Source organism: Cannabis sativa, chromosome X (assembly GCF_029168945.1).
Source record: "Cannabis sativa cultivar Pink pepper isolate KNU-18-1 chromosome X, ASM2916894v1, whole genome shotgun sequence".
Classification (NCBI taxonomy): domain Eukaryota; kingdom Viridiplantae; phylum Streptophyta; class Magnoliopsida; order Rosales; family Cannabaceae; genus Cannabis; species Cannabis sativa.
In genome coordinates, this window is record NC_083610.1 from 16,780,933 (window position 1) to 16,794,507 (window position 13,575).

Consider the following 13,575-nt stretch of genomic DNA (forward strand, 5'->3'; position numbering starts at 1 on the left):
ATCTAGTTTGAGCGGAAGTAGTGAAGATGGAAGTAGACAAGCTGACTAATATAGAGTTTCTCCAAAAAGCTTTATATCCAGTAATCCAATGTTGGTCCTAATGCTTAATAGAACTTGGAGATTGTGCATAATTCATATATCTAAATAAGGCTTGCCCAAAAGGCTGCTTCCCACTTTTGTGATAGATAAAATGGTTGATGCTTTTAGGTTATGAACTTCTAAGATTTATGGATTCACACACTGGCTATAATTTGATCAAAATGCACATGATTAACCAGGAACACACTATCTTCTAAACTGATAAAGGCATTTATTTCTACATGGTCATACCATTTGGGTTAAAAAATACTAGAGCCCTTTATCAATGCCTTGTCAACAAGATGCTCAAAGGTTCAAAGATGTTCCAGGGAAAAATATGGAAGTATACGTCGAGGATATGTTGGTAAAGTCAAAGACATCCATGAGCCACAATGAAGATTTAGAGGAAGCTTTCTCTATCATCCAAAAATATAGAATGAAACTGAACCCGAAGAAGTGCACGTTTATAGTTTTCTCATGAAATTTTTTGGGTTTTATTGTCAGTACCAGAGGAATCGAAGCGAATCCAAAGAAGATTAAAGCTCTTCTAGATATGCCTTCACCACAGAATCACAAAGATGTTCAAAGTTTAACTGGAAGAATTACATCACTTAGTAGATTTGTTTTTAAATCAACAGACAAATGCATTCCATTCTTTAATGTTCTCCGTGGAAATAACAAGTTTGAATGGACAGTTGAGTGTGAAGATGCCTTCCAAAAACTTAAAGAATATTTGACCAAAGCTCCAATATTGTCCAAACCAATTCAGGGAGAGCCATTGTTTTTGTATCTGGTAGTGTCAGATCATGCCATAAGTGCCACTTTAGTGCGAGAAGAAGAAAAGGTACAACTTCTAGTATATTATGTAAGCAAAAGATTGTTGAGCGCGGAGTTTAGATACCCAATGATTGAAAATGGTTCTATATAATTAAGAGTGTAATTGTGAATCAATAGTGGCGCAAGGGAGAATTAATAAGTTAGAGTATTTACTTGGTAAATTCTAGTTCTATCTATTGGAAGTTTGATTATATAGGCCCATGGTCCCCACAATAGTTTAAATAATACTGCTTGCAAACTCAGTTAATTAGTTTTAATTAGTCAATTATAATTCTAAAATTAGGCTATATCTTATTTATAAATTTTCACTATGCAAGGGCTTAATTGTGAAGAAAAGTGGTTTTGGGGTTTATTTGTTAATTAAGAGACTTTGTTAAGTCTAATTAATAAATAATATAAATGCCAATTTTATTTGATAATTAATTATAATTATTAAATAAATAGTTTTGACATTTATATGATTGAAATTAGAAAATATGGTATTATTGAAAGAAGGATAAATAGTTGAAATAAAGTGGCAAAATTATAACTAGTGAGGCCGACCACTTAGTGATTTTTCCCATTATTTTATTCTTTTTTAATCCATGTAATTAAATCCTAAACCCTAGTTGAAATACTATAAAAGAACATGATGCTCTCATTCTCATCCAACTTATTTCAACCAAACTAAACCTAGTTTTCATTCTCTGGTAACAAGTAGATGAGAGACTGATTTTCTATAGTGATTTCACACCTTATTCATTATTCTTCACCAATTTGAGCCATAGTGATAGAGTACCATGCCCACACATAGCAAGTCAAGTACTCAATCATAGTGCAGAAGACGGACGGTGGTAACCAAACTCGAAGGAAAGAAGGATATCTAGGCTCAGATCTTGTTATTACTCTGTGACAGAAAGGAACAAGAGTTAGAGATCTAAACAGAAGGAGTCATATTAGAGAGTTAATTTCACATTACTAATGTGTGGAAATAAATTGTCATATATAAAATGAATGAGCTACTTCTCTCATAACTAATTAGTTTTCAGGAGGAATCCATGCATCTTATCCTAAATTTTAACATGGTATCAGAGTCATTTGTAATTCATTGTGAGTCTAAAGTACTGTTCGTCCGAAAAGATGAGCTAAACTAAAAACTTACGCAGTTTTATTTGAAACTTTTCGGCCAATGTGTGTCAATTTTCAGTATTGGGGTCTTTTACCTGTTGATTTGATCTTGTGAAATTTTTTTCAAATGTCACGTTTCGGCCTCGTAGTCTCTTAAAGATAAAATTATTGGAGCGTCTTCTGGTTGAGGTGCAGAATTGAGTTTCTTCACCTGAGAATGTTCAACTAGAGTGCTCAATTCTTCTCGAGATGGAGGAAGTTGAAACCCGTCAAGAAGAAATCTGGAACCAAAAATCCAAAGAATTATGGCTTAAGGATGGGGACAGAAATACTCGATTCTTTCATGCCTCTTTTTTGGTTAGAAGGAATAGGAATTTCATTTGGGCAGTTTCGGAGGACGGGGATCACTGGATAGAAGATCAAAGACTTATTGCTGATTTCTTTCGCAATAATTTATGGGGATATTTCAGTCGTCATCTCCTCTAATCGACGAGAATTTACTGTCTCTGGTGGCTCCGTGTGTTACTGATAGTGAGAATGAAATTGTGACGATCCCGTCTTCAGAAGAAATTCGTAAAGTTGTGAGGGGAATGCCTCAACTGAAATCCCCAGGTCCGGATGGGTTCCCAGCTAAATTTTATACGAATGACTGGGATACTGTGGGGAGGGATCTGGTCAATTTTGTGCAGGAATTTTTTAGAAACGGGAAGTTTACTAAGGCGATCAGTCGGACATTCATTGTCTTGATTCCGAAAAGAAGCAATGCCAGTAAGTTTGATGATTACCGGCCCATCAGCTTATGTAATGTGAGCTACAGGATTATTGCGAAGATCCTGGCTAATAGAATTCGTCCTGTTTTGGAGAAGATAATTAGCCCTTTCCAATCGGCTTTTGTGAAGGGTCGCTGGATAGCGGAGAATTCTATAATTTCTAGTGAAATTGTCCATGATATGGGGATTAAGAAAGGAAGGGAGGCGTTCATGGGGGTGAAATGTGATATGTCCAAGGCCTATGACAGACTGGAGTGGAATTTCGTGAATGAAGTTTTAAAAGCCTTTGGCTTTAGTGAGTCGGTGAGAAAATTGATTATGTATTGCATCTCTTCGGTTAGCTTCCAAGTGCTGTTAAATGGGGGTTTAACCAAGATTTTTACTCCTCAGCGTTGCCTAAGGCAGGGGGACCCCCTCTCGCCTTATTTGTTTATTCTTTGCTCTGAGATTCTTTCTCGTCTCAACCTGGAGAAGGAGAGGTTGGGATTGATTGAGGGGTATAGAATGTCGAGGAATGGTCCCACGGTGTCTCACCTGATGTATGCAGATGATAGTATGCTTTTTGTTAAAGCTAATTTGCGGAATGTGGAAACCTTGTCTAAAGCAATGCAAATTTATTGCAGTTAGTCTGGCCAAGAAATCAACACGGGTAGATCTAAAGTTCTCTTGTCTAAGAACTGTGATAGGGGGAAAGGCCTGGAGCTGGCAGAAGTGTTCGGCTTTGAATTAATGGATGGTAACGAATTTTTCCTGGGAAACCCCCTATTTGTCAAAGGTAATAGAAGCAAAGATTTCAATTTCATAGTTGACAAGGCTCGCAGAAGGATGGAAGGGTGGAAGGCTAAGTTGTTTTCTCAGGCAGCGAGAACAACGTTAATCAAAAGTGTGGTATCTGCGATACCAACTTACAACATGGCTGTCTTTCCCATTCCTGTGAGTATAACTAACTCTCTAGATGCTCTTGTTCGTCATTTTTGGTGGAAAGGAAATTTGGAGGGGGGTCGATATCTGGCTCTGTTGAACTGGAATTCGATGTGTAAGCCAAAACCGTGTGGTGGGCTTGGCATTCAGTGCTTTAGGGACATCAATTTCTGCTTCCTTGCGAAGCTAGGGTGGATGATGGCAAGCAATTCTAATGCCCTTTGGGTTAGGATTCTCTCGAGCAAATATTACAATGATACAGACTTCTTGAGCATCAATCTCCCAGTAATGCTTCTCTGGTTGCTAGGGGGATTTGGAGAACTAGAGAATTCATTAATGATAATAGTTTGTGGCTGGTAGGTGATGGGAAACATGTCAATATTTGGAAAAAGGCTTGGTCCTGTGGTGATGAGATTATCTTGGAGGCGGGTGTAATTAACCTTCTTATGGTGGACAAGGGTTCTCTGAAAGGGTTTTTCTCAAATGATGGTACTGAATGGGACGTGTCTGCTATAGTCAGGAAGTTCAGACCCTCTGCTGCAGAGGCCATAATCAGTTGCAAGATAGAAGAATTGAACACGGTGGATAGGCTGGTGTGGAGAGATAACCTTAAAGGTGAGTTTTCAATTAAGACCGTCTTTAGGAGTTTATATTCAGCATCTTCTACTGTTGATGTTTATTGCACGAAGCTGTGGAAGCTGAAGTTTCAGGAGCGATTGAAGTTATTCCTGTGGAAAGTCTATAGGGGGTGTGTCCCTTTTGGGTCCATTTATAATCGTATCTTTGGTAGCTATGTGGGTGATTGTGCCTTATGTGGAGTAGCATATGGTGACACTGACGAACATTTCTTTACCTCTTGTGTGATCACTTGTGATTTGTGGTGGGAAAGCAAGTGGGGTAATTGGACTGATCAGCTGAGCCCAGGGTCCGGGAAGGAGGTGGTTAAACTGATTCTTGACCCCTCTTCCTTTCCTGATATTTTTCAGGCTTGTGACCGGGAGGAGTTCACTCTTTATGGGCTATAAGGAATACAAATTATCATAGTAAAGTCAGGTGGAGAGTCAATGACAGCAATGATAGGGAGTCTAGCTTATTGGGGAGATGGAAGCTGCCGAGACCTGGGAGAATTCGAGTTAATGTCGATTTCGCTACTGGAGACGGGATAGGGGCGATTGGGGTTGTCACATGGGATGCTAGTGGAGGCATCAAGGCTCTCTTTGCCCTGAAGGTCTCTCTGCAGTCGGTTACTCATGGGGAGTTGGAGGCAGTCGGGAAAGGAGCGGAGGTTCTCCACAGATTGGGGATCATAGAGGCTGATATCCTCTCGGACAACCAGGTTGTAGTCGAGGCTCTCTCTTCGAATGAGTCCCTTTCTTGGAGTGATTCTCTTCTTTTCTCAAAAGTTTGTAATCTGCTTTCTAGTTTGCAGGCTGAGATCCTTTGGATTCCTAGATCTAAGAATTTTTCTGCCCATGCTTTGGCTAAATGGGAATTGTTTAACAATTATAAGGGATTTCTTAATTGCTGGGAGGTGATGCCCTGTATGCTCACCAAGATCTTAGACCATTATGAATAAATCATTTCTCTTTCAGCAAAAAAAAAAAAATATAAGGAAGAAGGGATTAGCCATCAATTTGGACAATATGGTGACAATACAATGGTGAATTTTGTGCATTTAGATATTTACATATGTATTCAAATTGTGATAAATATTAATCATAATATTACCTCAATTAAAATTTTCATTAATTTTTTAAATATTACTATATTATTTTATTATAAATATATATAAAGGTGTATTCGTTAATTTTATGTATTATTTACATATAAATTCATTACATTTTAATTTACCTTATTAGTGTTTTAATATTGTGTGTACATACATGTACATCAAAGATTCTGTTGTACTTATTTATTAATTTGTCTATATGTGAAGACAAATTAAAACCAAAATTATAGGCCAATATTACTACAGCTCAGATTTTCTTCCTTTTTTTTTACCAAGTATGACAACTTCGAGTACCACTTCAACCTCATCAAGGTAAGAAATTAAGCACATACACCTACATCATTCATATGTCTATACATAGAGACCCTTATTTAGAATCCACTATTTTATTTTGTAAAGTTTTTATAAATAAAACCATAAGCTAAATGTGATAAATAATGTCCAAAGTTGAGTGAAAAGAAAAAAGGTTATGATTATGTGATAATATGAAAAAAGAAAAGAAAAAGGTTATGAGATTAATATGAAGAAAAAAAAGTCGTTGGGACTTGAGAGCCTCCAAGAATCTTCTTCCTTTTTTTTTTCTCAGTGGTGAAGAGCGTATTTAGAGGTTGAAACTTGGCTCCATCTCTTCACCAAATCAACAAAGTCCTTATTTTTATTTAAAAAAAATAAAAAAAATAAAGACAGCCAAATCAACAAAGTTCCCATATATAATTTTTTTTTTCTTTTCAGTCTTCAAATATTAGATCTTCAATTAATGCTGGCTAAATTTAGAACCTATTTTTTGATCTGTCAAAATCTTTTAAGACAGAAAAATTAGATATTCAATTAATGTCTCCAATAAACATGTACACCACCCATGACAAAATACAATAATAGTAATCTTATCTATCTATTTATTTATTTAATTAATTATTATATTTTTGGTTTTTTTTTGAGGAAAAACATTATATTTTTGGTTGATGAGAATATTTAAAATTTCTGGTATTTATATAAAATAAAATTGGGCAACGGACTCAGATGAAAAATAAAATAAAATTGGGGCAACGACCACGTCATCAAGCGCGAGGGGTAGATAGCCGTTAGAGACAAACCATTGCGACCTTTTGTTTTTGTATGAACATCTAACGGCTACAGTTTAATCAAGAGCCAAAAACGAAGATCGAACGGCTATATTTTAGTAGCCGTTAATTTCAAAATAGAGAAAGAATGCATGCGGGGACATTGCCCCGTTGGCCTTCCATCCTTGATCTAATTTTCGCTTTTTCCTTTGTTCGTTTTCTTACCTTTTATTCCGTTCATTATAATCATCCCCAATCAAATCCTTTCCTCTTAACTTCTCTATTTTTTTCTTTTTTTTTTTGGACGGGACAATCCAAAATCCTTTAAAGAAGCCCAAGAGAGTGAGTCGAGTGACCAAGGAGGCGGCTTTAGAAGACAATAGAGCGTAGAGGGTTCTCTAATGGAGTTTCTTTCCGGTGTTTTAAGGACTGAAGCTCAGTTTCAGTTGATTTATTAGCTTGAATTTTCTCTTGGATTGGACTAAACGCAACTTGAACCCAAGTGGGTCTTCTTCGTTTTTTTGTTTTCATCCAAATTCAACGATCTTTGTGCTCTTGCAATATTTTTCTTCGTCTTGATCTTATCGTTTTCTTCTTTTTGTGACATGGGTTTTTCTTCTTCTTATTTTCTTGCTCTTTCAAGGTTCTCTGCTACTACTGAGTTTATTGATCACGATGGGTGGATTAGAAGAGAATATATATCAGGACACTACAAACCCCTCATTTTTTCAAGGTATAATCTTAAACACAATTTTCTGTATACCAGTCATGGAGTTATATGTGGTTGAGACATTTTAAACACAGATCTAAAGCTTATTTTATGCTCTGTATTTTCTTTGATATTTTAAAGAAGGTTCAAGAATTGGGGGTGCTAAGTTTGCTAAGGAGATGGGAAACAATCAGAGAAGGGCATTGAGTAGTATCAATCCTAACATTTTTGGGGCAACTCATAATCCTTATGTCATCAACAAAAGGGATTTTTCTGGGTAATGTCAAAACTCTTGTGTCTGATCTATCTTCACTTTATGCATTATTTTTTCTACAGAACTCTAAATATAATTCATAAAAGTTACAAGGTCGGTATCTAATTTTGCCTTGTTCTTTGTTTCACGCTTGGTGTTTGGCGTTTGTATAGGAAGCTACTACCAGCTCATGTCGTTCAGCATTGCTCTGAAGTAATTTCCATCTCATTTCTTTGTGTTGCCTTAAAATTTTATGATTAAGAGTGTTAAAAAATTGACTTTGTCTGATGGAATCTTTGATGATCTGCAGGTTTGTAATCGTCAAACTCAGAATCTAAACTTATTGGCAGTAAAGTCTAGTGGCATAGAGGACTGTCAGATTGTAGAAGTGGAGGACTTTGAGGATAACAAGGATGTCCCAGTACCAATGTTTGTGAAGCACACAGAAGCTCTTCTAGATGAATTTGATCAGGTGGTAAGTATTGTGTATAGTAATTCCTGGATTAGCAAATTGTATCAACTATAATTATTGCTGTTTGGAAAAATGACTGTGGATGTACTGCATATAAATACTGTAGGAGGAAGTTGAAATGGAAGATGTGGAAGATGAAGAAGAAGATGTGGAAGAGGAACCTGTCATGGATATCGACAGCAGCAATTTGAAAGATCCACTTTCAGTTGTTGAGTATGTAAATGAAATTTATGTCCACTATAGGAAAACTGAGGTAATTTGCCTTATCACATTTACAAAAAAAGGAAAAAAAAAACGCTTATACTTGAAAAGCTGTTGATAAACTTGTGCTCTTTTAGTCCAAACTAATATGCTAATTAGTTCTTTTGAATTATCTTATACTTGCCCTTGATTGAAAATTGTTAACTCAGCCCCATGAGCTCGTTATAACTCTCATTTATTGATTTTGGAAACGCATCCAATTTCAACTCAACACATGAGATTATTACAAGTCTCATTTATTGTTTTTGGAAGGATATGCAGTTTCAATTGACTAATTTATATCTGAAATCTGAATCATTTGCCATAAACTTGTGTCAAATTTTACTGTGTTTTGGCTATTTTGGGATTTCCTCTATTTGATAAGTTTTATCTTTCAGAAAACTTATTTTATTATGAATGCCATTATATAATTCAATTAATATATAGTCAGTAGTTATGGTCAATGGATTTTTCAAAATTGAAAGAATGTGATCAAAATGCTTTGTAAATGATTGTCCATGTGTCAAACTATTTGCTTTATTGAATGATATCATATATATTGTGCAGTGTTTAAGCTGTGTCTCTCCAAATTACATGGCTCATCAACCTGACATTAATGATAAAATGAGAGCCATACTCATTGACTGGCTTATTGAGGTATATATATTTATAATATATTGTTTGCTTTTTATGTATCTCTGAGAATGTGAAAATAGAGCTTAACTTGTTTATTTTTATAAACAGGTTCACCACAAGTTTGAACTCATGGAAGAGACACTTTTCCTGACTGTCAATCTGATTGATAGGTTCTTAGAACGACAAATAGTGATCAGAAAGAAGCTTCAGTTAGTTGGGGTAACAGCAATGTTATTGGCATGCAAGTATGAGGAGGTTTCAGTCCCTGTAATTGAGGATTTTGTGCTCATAACTGACAAGGCATACACAAAGCAAGATGTTCTAGACATGGTAGTAAATCACTACTATTAACTATTTATTTATCTCTTCATTTGCAAAGAATGTTGTCCACTAATGCTCTTACTTTTTTCTTTTATGAACAGGAGAAATTGATTGTGAATGAGTTACAATTCAACTTTTCTGTCCCTACACCATTTGTTTTCTTGAGGAGATTTCTCCAAGCCGCTCAGTCAAACAAAAAAGTGAGTAGTTTTGTTCCCCCATATGACAAAAAATGTTTCTAAAATATTGAAACAAACTAATACAACATCTGATTGGAACTGTGAGAGCAGCTTGAAATTTTGTCATCCTACATCATTGAGTTGTGCTTAGTGGAGTACAAAATGCTCAAGTTTTCGCCGTCTTTACTCGCTGCTGCAGCAATTTACACTTCTCAGTGTACTCTCTGCGGGTCTAAGCAGTGGAGTAAGACCAGCGAGTGGTACTCTAATTATTCAGAAAACCAACTCCTGTGAGTACTTGTTTTTACTCTTTTCTTTCCTTCTTGTGTTTGGTATTTACAAATAGTTTAATGGTGTTAGTTAATATGTTTTGTTGAATTTCAGAGAATGCTCAAGATTGATGGTTTCTTTCCATCAAAAGGCTGGAAAGGATAAGAAACTGACTGGAGTATACAGGAAATACAACACAAAGAAATTTGGGTTCGCAGTTAGAGCTGAACCAGCAAACTTTCTAATAGGTGTGTCTACCGAGTTTTGAGTTCCTTTTTCGAATTTCAAACCGAAAAGCAACAAAAGTTGCCCCCCCCCCCACCCTTCTTCTCTTCTCTGCTCTGCTAAGTCTTAAAACAAACAAAACATATATATACACCAACGGCTTTTCTGAGCACAATTTTAGTGGGTTTCTTTCTTCTTTTGTTGCCAAAAACTTATTATTTAGCAGTGTTGATCTGTGTGACCATGAATCTATATTTCTACTACATTCACGGTTTTATTTTGTAAGTAGTGTTAGATGTGTAGATATGTTTCTTTCTCCTCCCCCCTCTTGTCAGAACTGAATTTTTATATATACACACAACATCATACTCTATAATGTTTAAGGATGAGAATCAATAATTCATTTCTGCCCACCGTTTTTGGGGTTCTGGTATTTGATGTTGTGTGAAATAATACCAACAATTCTTCCAAATTATGAGGGGCTAAAAAAATCAACTTTGTAAAATTTTGTATAAATCAACTTCACAAATAAATATATATATTTCATAAATAATTCTTTATTTATAAACAATTCATTATATTTTTTACAAAATATGTTGATGCTGAAAATTATCTCAAAAATAAATTTGTATTTGCAATTCGAATTCTTTACACAATTTCTCCTAAATTGGCGATGATTTTCTCTCTGAGCAGTGTTTGCAAACTCGTATACACTTTTGGAGATGTAATTTAGTAGAGCTTTGACTAGGCTAATGTGATTAAGAATTGTTCCCTTTTTGAATGTTGGAGTCTCCTATTTATAGGCAGTGCCGCACAATTTTCTTCCTATTTCCCCGTGTGCCTTCTCTTCTACTATACTTATCGAGCTCTATTCTCTATCTGGTTCTGAACTCAATTCTGCTCTTCTGATTTTCTCTTATTTTTTAAATAAAACGATGTGTTTCTGACCACTATTGTTGTTTCTGTCACATCAATTAATTACTTCTCGTGTTTTAATCATAGTGAAATCGTCATTTGTTAAGTTTGAGCTCATATGTTGTGGAATCGGTTATCCAAAATCATTATGCACATGTCTTTTCAAGATGCACAGGTACAACAATCATTTCAAATTTTAGGGAATTATCCTTACCTTTTCAATTTACCCTAATCACTTAATTTAAAATTTAAATTGACGATATTTAATTGAAAAAGATCTCATCAATATTAGAAACTTTCGCAATATTTTAGCTTTTCGCCCTTTCTGATCTTCCCCATTCTCTCCTTCGATGGGTTTCCTCCTTTGTTTTCACTTTTTCCCTTTTCCTGATCACGACTTCCAAGAATACCAAAGGCAAATCAAAATTTTTTACTGAAAAAGGCTTCACCCTTAAATGACATGAGCTTTATATGACCGAATATGAAGTTGCTTATGTGATAAAATCTATGTAAAGGTATCATGTTCCTGCTGGCATTACTTTCCGAATGTTGACAAAACTTGAATTAATCGAAAACTTGGGAGGCCTTGAGATGGGCGAGGGTGAAAATCTTGGTCAGCAAAAAATATATGGAACTAATACTTTTTCAAATCCTCCTCTATTGGCGTACATCCTTTGCATCATTGTGACCATGACCCAGCTGCTTCCAAATTTCGTTCAGACGGTCCTGCTGCTCTTTGTGCTCATAAGGGAATGGTACTTCTCACGTTTGAGTTCTTCGTCTGTTTAAGCAGAACAACTTGCACTTCTTGTTTTATTGCTTGATACATTTCCCCCAAGGGTTTCAATTACAAACATGGCTAGGGGTTTGCCAACATAACAAGCGATGGGATTTTTTTTGCTTTTATAATTGGTGGGGGGTTGGCATCCCAAAGTTGTTTATTCCGAGGTGTTTTTTGTGGCAAACCGTTTAGTTGAGAAAATTTATTAGCCTGTTGGAACCCTAACCGAAGAGTGTAAGCATATCCTTACCAACTTGGGCATTATTCAACACTTGAAAGAAAGATATGTCCCATCACATTGACTCATCCTAATCAAAAGGTTTTCCTGTCTTCCAAACCTCCATGAAATCTCTTCAGTTAACGTTTCTACACTTACAATTTTAGCATACATGAAACAAATTCTATTGGCAGAGATATTTGTGAGCTATCGAGAATACTTGACCCAGGTGCCCATAAATGAAGACCCCTGGGTTTTAACAAAGATTCATGTTGCCCATATACTGCTCCTTTGGTCGAAGGTCGACAAAGAAGACCGTGAACACTCTAAAACTTTAAGGTGTGTTATTATCAGCTTTTCAGACCTCTTAGTTGAAGAGGGTATTTTGGTTCCAGGAAATGTGGTTCCATCTGTTGCTCAAGATCACCTGAGCATTTTTCCTTCCAATTCTGCTTTGCCTAGTTATTCGATCCCATCAGTTGAATTGCTTTTATCTACTAGTGCAATTTCTTTTGTCACTATAGTTCCTTTATCCACAAACCCAATTTCTTTAGTCATTCATTTGGGGGAAAGTCGCTCATTATAAATAAAGAAGAAAAAGATTATGTGAAGCCCAAAAGAACCAAGCTCCTTGGGAGGGCAAAAAACTTAGGAGGCCACCTTATTTAGCAAGTATGAGTCTTCTTTAGAAAATTATCGAGTGGCTTCTTCTATGCTTGTGAGTTCAACTGCCCCTAGTTCTTCGTCCTGCTCTGTGGAACTTGTTACCCCACCCTCTGGAGTAGTTCCTCCTTTTTCGCATCAAGCTGAGCTGAGCAAGATTGTTTATAGCCTGACCCCTATTCAGTTTATGCCATAATCTCAGTGACAATTCACATTGAGAGTCAGATTAGTGACGTTGACTATGGGATTTATTGGGCCTAACTTGGTGACATCGAGCGCTGAAGCTCTTTAGAAACACCTTCAAGGTGGAGTAATGGATTCCCCTACTTTCATGCCTTCGGAGATTGATCACAGCATTTCGATTTTCACTATGCTCTATAATTTTCTCGAGCTCCATGCTCTCCATGTCTCTTCAATTTTTACTTGTACGTTTGACGTTCCTTTTAGTTTGCATATTATTCCTAAAACAAAGTCTTTCGACCTTCCAATGAGTTCTTCTATTTCTTGCTCTATCTCTATCATTTCCCTTTACTCCTCAAGACTGTTTCCACTACCTTTACTGTTATGGGCAATCCCATTGCCCCTAATTCACTTTGCTCTCCCAAGATTTCGACTTCTGGAGCTGAACAAACCACAACTCATACTTCTATCATCCCTTCTTCTTATTCTCCTCACCTATCTGCTACTTCTGAACTAATTAGAATTTCCATTCTTTTGAAGCCAAATCTTTATGTGCAGTGCCTTCTTGAAGTTGAAAATGAGAAGTGGCTCCAACTTCAGAAGGATGTCGAACATAGCCTCATGGCTCTATTCGACTTAGGTCTTGCTACCACTCAAAAGTTGTATTCCTCTCTCTATCCCCTATTCTTCTTCTGAGCATGAAGCATGCTGCAAGGAACTTGATGTGGTTGTGGAATCAAGCTATGCACTGAGTAGAGCTCGAGAACGACGAGAAGAAGCTGCTTTGTCTTCTGTTGTCAAGAATGAGCTCGATGTTGAAAAAAAGTCTTATAAGGATTCTTGTTCTCAAATAGAAGCTTTGAAAAAAGATTTAAAGAAAAAGTATAAGGTCTTGAAGAACAAAGAAGAACAACTTTTGAATAAGGAAAAAGGGATTTCCACATAGATTTAGGTGTTGTAACATAATAGAGTGGGCAATGTTACAACCAATGTGTGGTTCGAAAATGAGAG

The 13,575-nt window shown here is 36.2% G+C and overlaps 1 protein-coding gene across 4 annotated transcripts; it reads left to right on the plus strand.

The window, feature by feature from the left end:
- The first annotated feature begins 6,590 nt into the window (after nucleotides 1-6,590).
- LOC115702647 (G2/mitotic-specific cyclin-2) lies at nucleotides 6,591-10,239 on the plus strand. 4 transcript variants are annotated; one of them, XM_061105342.1, is made up of 11 exons: nucleotides 6,591-7,005; nucleotides 7,147-7,236; nucleotides 7,357-7,489; nucleotides 7,639-7,678; nucleotides 7,776-7,937; nucleotides 8,044-8,190; nucleotides 8,745-8,834; nucleotides 8,922-9,143; nucleotides 9,236-9,334; nucleotides 9,425-9,603; nucleotides 9,698-10,239. In XM_061105342.1, exons 2-11 carry the CDS (start codon nucleotides 7,179-7,181, stop codon nucleotides 9,849-9,851), a joined length of 1,284 nt encoding a protein of 427 aa, XP_060961325.1. In that variant the 5' UTR covers nucleotides 6,591-7,005; nucleotides 7,147-7,178; the 3' UTR covers nucleotides 9,852-10,239. The 4 variants fall into 4 exon arrangements, with proteins under 4 accessions (XP_060961325.1, XP_030485930.2, XP_060961324.1 ...); XM_030630070.2 differs by having other exon boundaries at nucleotides 6,592-7,005; nucleotides 7,354-7,489; nucleotides 7,776-7,940; nucleotides 9,698-10,178; XM_061105341.1 differs by having other exon boundaries at nucleotides 6,594-7,005; nucleotides 7,354-7,489; nucleotides 9,698-10,178.
- Nucleotides 10,240-13,575: the final 3,336 nt, after the last annotated feature.

Bases quoted from the DNA above. Each gene is read 5' to 3' on its own strand.
- LOC115702647 (XM_030630070.2), top strand. From the start codon at position 7,179: ATGGGTGGATTAGAAGAGAATATATATCAGGACACTACAAACCCCTCA. The intron at 7,237-7,353 runs GTATAATCTTAA...GATATTTTAAAG, and splicing joins AAACCCCTCATTTTTTCAAG to AAGGTTCAAGAATTGGGGGT. The intron at 7,490-7,638 runs GTAATGTCAAAA...GCGTTTGTATAG, and splicing joins AACAAAAGGGATTTTTCTGG to GAAGCTACTACCAGCTCATG.